The 3,888-nt window shown below is 56.0% G+C and overlaps 1 protein-coding gene across 6 annotated transcripts; it reads right to left on the bottom strand.

Moving 5' to 3' along the window:
* Window positions 1–344: 344 nt before the first annotated feature.
* S100A5 (S100 calcium binding protein A5) lies at window positions 345–3,888 on the bottom strand. Of its 6 annotated transcripts, none has more exons than XM_043877927.1 (3): window positions 3,686–3,888; window positions 2,305–2,463; window positions 345–615 (listed from the first exon to the last, which is right to left on the bottom strand). In XM_043877927.1, exons 2-3 carry the CDS (start codon window positions 2,440–2,442, stop codon window positions 475–477), a joined length of 279 nt encoding a protein of 92 aa, XP_043733862.1. In that variant the 5' UTR covers window positions 2,443–2,463; window positions 3,686–3,888; the 3' UTR covers window positions 345–474. The 6 variants fall into 6 exon arrangements, with proteins under 6 accessions (XP_043733862.1, XP_043733857.1, XP_043733859.1 ...); XM_043877922.1 differs by having other exon boundaries at window positions 345–618; window positions 3,686–3,883; XM_043877924.1 differs by lacking the exon at window positions 3,686–3,888 and adding an exon at window positions 3,049–3,177 and having other exon boundaries at window positions 345–618.

Below are 3,888 nucleotides of genomic sequence, written 5' to 3'. Positions count from 1 at the left end.
CTGAGACATAAAGGGCTATGGTACCAGAGCTCTTTGGAGCTCCTGAAACAGCATGTAAGGATTTCACCGGTGTCCTCATTCCCCACACGCTTTCCCCCAGCAGCTTTCTCTGCATACTTGCGGCATTCCCTGGAGGCAAGCAAAAGGCTGGCCCCACTTCCCCATTTTTTTTTTTTTTTTTTTGGAGGGCAAGACTAAGCCTGGTTAAGATTAGTCACACCGACTCTGAAGGAAACCCAGAACCCTAACTCCCAGAGGCTGTCCACTTACTCAAGGAGAAGCTCTGCCTGGCCCCACCCCACCCCCAGCCAAGGTGGAAAAGAATCTACCAAACCAGCCCTGGACACCTGGATTGGAAAACCTTTATTCCTCTGCTGGAGGGGAAGGCTGAAGCAGGTTCTGGGAGGGAGGGGAAGGCAAGGGGCAATGGAGGGTTTGTGAGCAGAGCTGCAGCGGCCAGGGACCAGGCCCCAGTCACTGGTTCTCCTCCAGAAAGAAGTCATTGTAGGCCATGCACAGCGTGGTCAGGAACACCGAGTACTCCTTGAAGTCAATCTCCTGGTCACTGTTCTTGTCCAAGCTCTTCATCAGGTCGTCAGTGCGGCTCTCCTTCATCTTCTTCGAGGGTCCAGATAGAGAGATAGGTCAGCCAGCCTCCTCTCCCAGCCCTGCCGTGCCCCCTGGGAAGGTGGCCTCAGGCTGATCCCCAGCTGAGTCAGCAACACGGAGCATCTCAACCCCCAGAGTCTCCCCCCAGGCCACAACCAGCATAGGATCTGACACCACGCAGAGCCTCCGTGAGCTGACTCCTGAATCTGAATAAATGACTGGAGTGCAGGCTAGTGCAGGCCCCCCTCTTCCTCTCAACAATTGCTACCGTTCAAAGAAACAGCTAGATTTCCCACACCACCTCATAGAAACAGCTTGGTGACTATCCTGGCACTGAGCAGGATCCCAGTCTTACTCTGTCCTTATTGGGGATCGCTCAAACTCAAGCAGATCGCACATCCCTCCACGAGAGCAGTGGTTAGAGCTCTGGGTTCCCTAGCTAGGAGAGCCTGCAGGACAGCTGTATGGAACGAGTGCATGGCACCCAGGCCTGCTCTCTGTCTGGTCCCCTACCCTCCCAGCCCAGCTCTACAAGAGGAGGGAGACAGGGCACTTGGGGGGAACAGGAGGATAATACAGGCACATCCTGCCCTCTCCTCTTCACTGCCCTCCACTCCAGCTTTGGCACAGGAGACAGGACGTCGGGACTTACGGAGATGGAAACAGCCTCTCTGTGACGCCACGCTTGTCCCCAATCTGGGCTCCTATTATAGCCAGGCCCTCCCCAGGGCCTCCGTCTCCCTGTAATTAACCCTGCCGGACCCACGGCCCCTCCCTCTGCCCTCATTAACTCCAGGATGCAGAGAAGTACGCAGGAAGGCCAGAGGGGAGGCCTGGTGACACCCACCCCTGCTTCGGTCTCCTGTCCACAGAGACACATTCCCACTTTTCTCTAGGGAAGTCCACTAAGGTTCAGTGGACCCAGGCTGATTTTAAAGGAAAGAGTGAGAGTGATACATGGGGCTGGCCTGGAATTCCAACCTCTCACTAGCTGGAGATTATATAATGTATCTGAGCCTTAATTTTTTTTTTAACTCTAACAATAATATGATGACTACCTCATAGGCCTCTCCCTCTGTCGGTTGCCTCCCTCCCACCATCTCCATCTGGTAAGAATCAGTTCTGCTTCCTTCCAACCTGTGTTCACAAACTAGCAGAATGGTCCTTTTGGGTCCCATGTCAGCGTCAGCTGAAAGCCCCGGCAGTGGCGGATGCATACAGCAGGACCAGGTGGGAGCCCTGCATGTGAGTTATGCATAGCTGACCTGGACCCCTGAATCCCCTCACCCACCACCCACCCTGTTCCTCTCACAGATTCCACAGCTGCAGGAACCCAGCCTCAACCTGGAAGTCTCCTTGAATCCCTCACCCAGGCTGAGGTCCACCCTGCAAACGCTGCTCTTCTCTGATCCCAGTGATACCTGATTCATCCCTTAGCACCGGGTCTAGAGTCGCATGCGCCCAAGATGTTCACCGTCTTCCTTGGGTCTCCGCCCCTACTTTTGGCCATCCTGTCCTGGCTGAGACTAGTGTACCTTGCAGACAGACATGTGTCCCCTCTGGAAGGGCCTCCCCACCTCGTGATGGGGAGCCCCTGACAGTGGCATCCCTGCTTCCTCTTCTTTTCCCTCCCCTCCCCCACCGTGCCCAGGGAGCGCTGGGGCTGTGGGGTGCAGGGGAGGGACCGGAACCCACCTCACCAAGACACAGCTCCTTCTTGATCAGTTCCTTCAGCTCCTTCCTATTCAGAGTCAGTTTGCTGCCCTCTCTCCCAGAATATTTATGGAAAGTGGTGACCATAGTGGTCAGGGCCTTCTCCAGAGGCATCTCCATCACGGTGTGCAGTTCCAGAGGCTGAAGGGAGAGGGAAAGATCACATTCCCCAGGAATCCGGACCCCATCACTAACCCCTCTCCAAGCTTCTCCTTCAAGGACCAGTGACTAGAACGCATGATGGGACCAAAGTCTAGCACATGGACCTCAATGTCTCAGGACAGGCTGTAGTGAGACCCGCAGCAAACTTGGAAGAGCCAGAGCCTGACCAGCCCTGGAAGGAGACGGCACACTCTCCTGCTTAGAAGATGCTGAAAAAAAGGTCTGGGGGCAGAGTAACAAGCTGACCTCCTCAGAAGAACTGGTGGCAGATGGTGGAGCCAGTGAAGGGTCAGGGTTTTCTTCCGGCCTGACCCAGCTTGGGCACTCATTTTCCAGAGGTCGTTCTCCTTACCCTAGTCACCCTCCTTGGCCCAGGAGCCTGAACCACCCGCTATCAGGGAGTGTCTCCTTACAGAAGTGGGGAACAGGGCGAAGAGAGAGTCCGGGGTTGGAGGAAGCTGGGGCTGGAACTAGAAGATAAGATCTCAGCAGGAAGCTGAGAGGGGTGACAGGACTTGTTCCCCTGGTCCCCAGGCTCCAGCCCAGAGAACTGTACACACAGACCAGTCATGAGTCAGTGAAGGAAGTGGGCCTCCTCTCCAGGGTCATTGTGAGAGCTGGATCCAGAGACCGGGTCTGATGGGGCCCTCCAGTCCACCAGCCCAGCCACACACCCCTCCAAAGCTTCTTAGCTGTTGGAGCTCCTGTGACTCAGACTTGGAAACCACTTCCCCTTTAGGCAGGAAGGAGCCAACGCCCAAGGAACTTGGGGGCTGCAGGTAAATCTGTGTAGAGTCCTGAGCCAGGAAAGGAGGAGGAAGCTACTGTCTCCTACCCGAAGCCCGAAGCCCACCTGGCTATTCTTGAACTGGACCTGTCATTCATCTCCTACCACCCCAAACCCTCAGCTTCTCGCCACCACCGGGAGACTCAGCCAGGACCGCAGTGGAAGGCGAGGGTCTCGACAGTTGCAGCAGCCTCCTGGCTGGTTCTGATCCCCGCCTCCACCTCCAGAGCCACTTCTCAGGAAATTCTCATAGCCATGATGCCAAATACCCGGCCCTCTCCTCCCTGAGGACATGCCCACTCATCAGACCCAGCCTTTCTTGGTGGAGGTCACCAGAGCTTGTCAGCCTCTGGCCTCTTCGCCCAGCTTGCCCTACCGTGTAAATGAGCAGGGAGATCAGAAGGAAGGACTCACCAAGGAAGGAGGGAGCCGGAGAACTCACGCGGCAGACACAGGCTGCCTGCCACTGCTCTCTGCCTTTATTCCCTTGCTCCAGTCCCCAGGAAACCAGGGGAAAGAAAGGGCCAATAAGAAGGGGCCAGGGACAAAGAGGCCGGGGTCAGAGCCTCCTGGGATGTGGCTGCAAAGAAACCCCCTTTAGCCAATCTCATCTTCCT

The sequence above is a fragment of the Cervus elaphus genome, chromosome 20 (assembly GCF_910594005.1).
Source record: "Cervus elaphus chromosome 20, mCerEla1.1, whole genome shotgun sequence".
Classification (NCBI taxonomy): Eukaryota; Metazoa; Chordata; class Mammalia; order Artiodactyla; family Cervidae; genus Cervus; species Cervus elaphus.
This window is presented reverse-complemented; position numbering and strand designations above follow the sequence as displayed.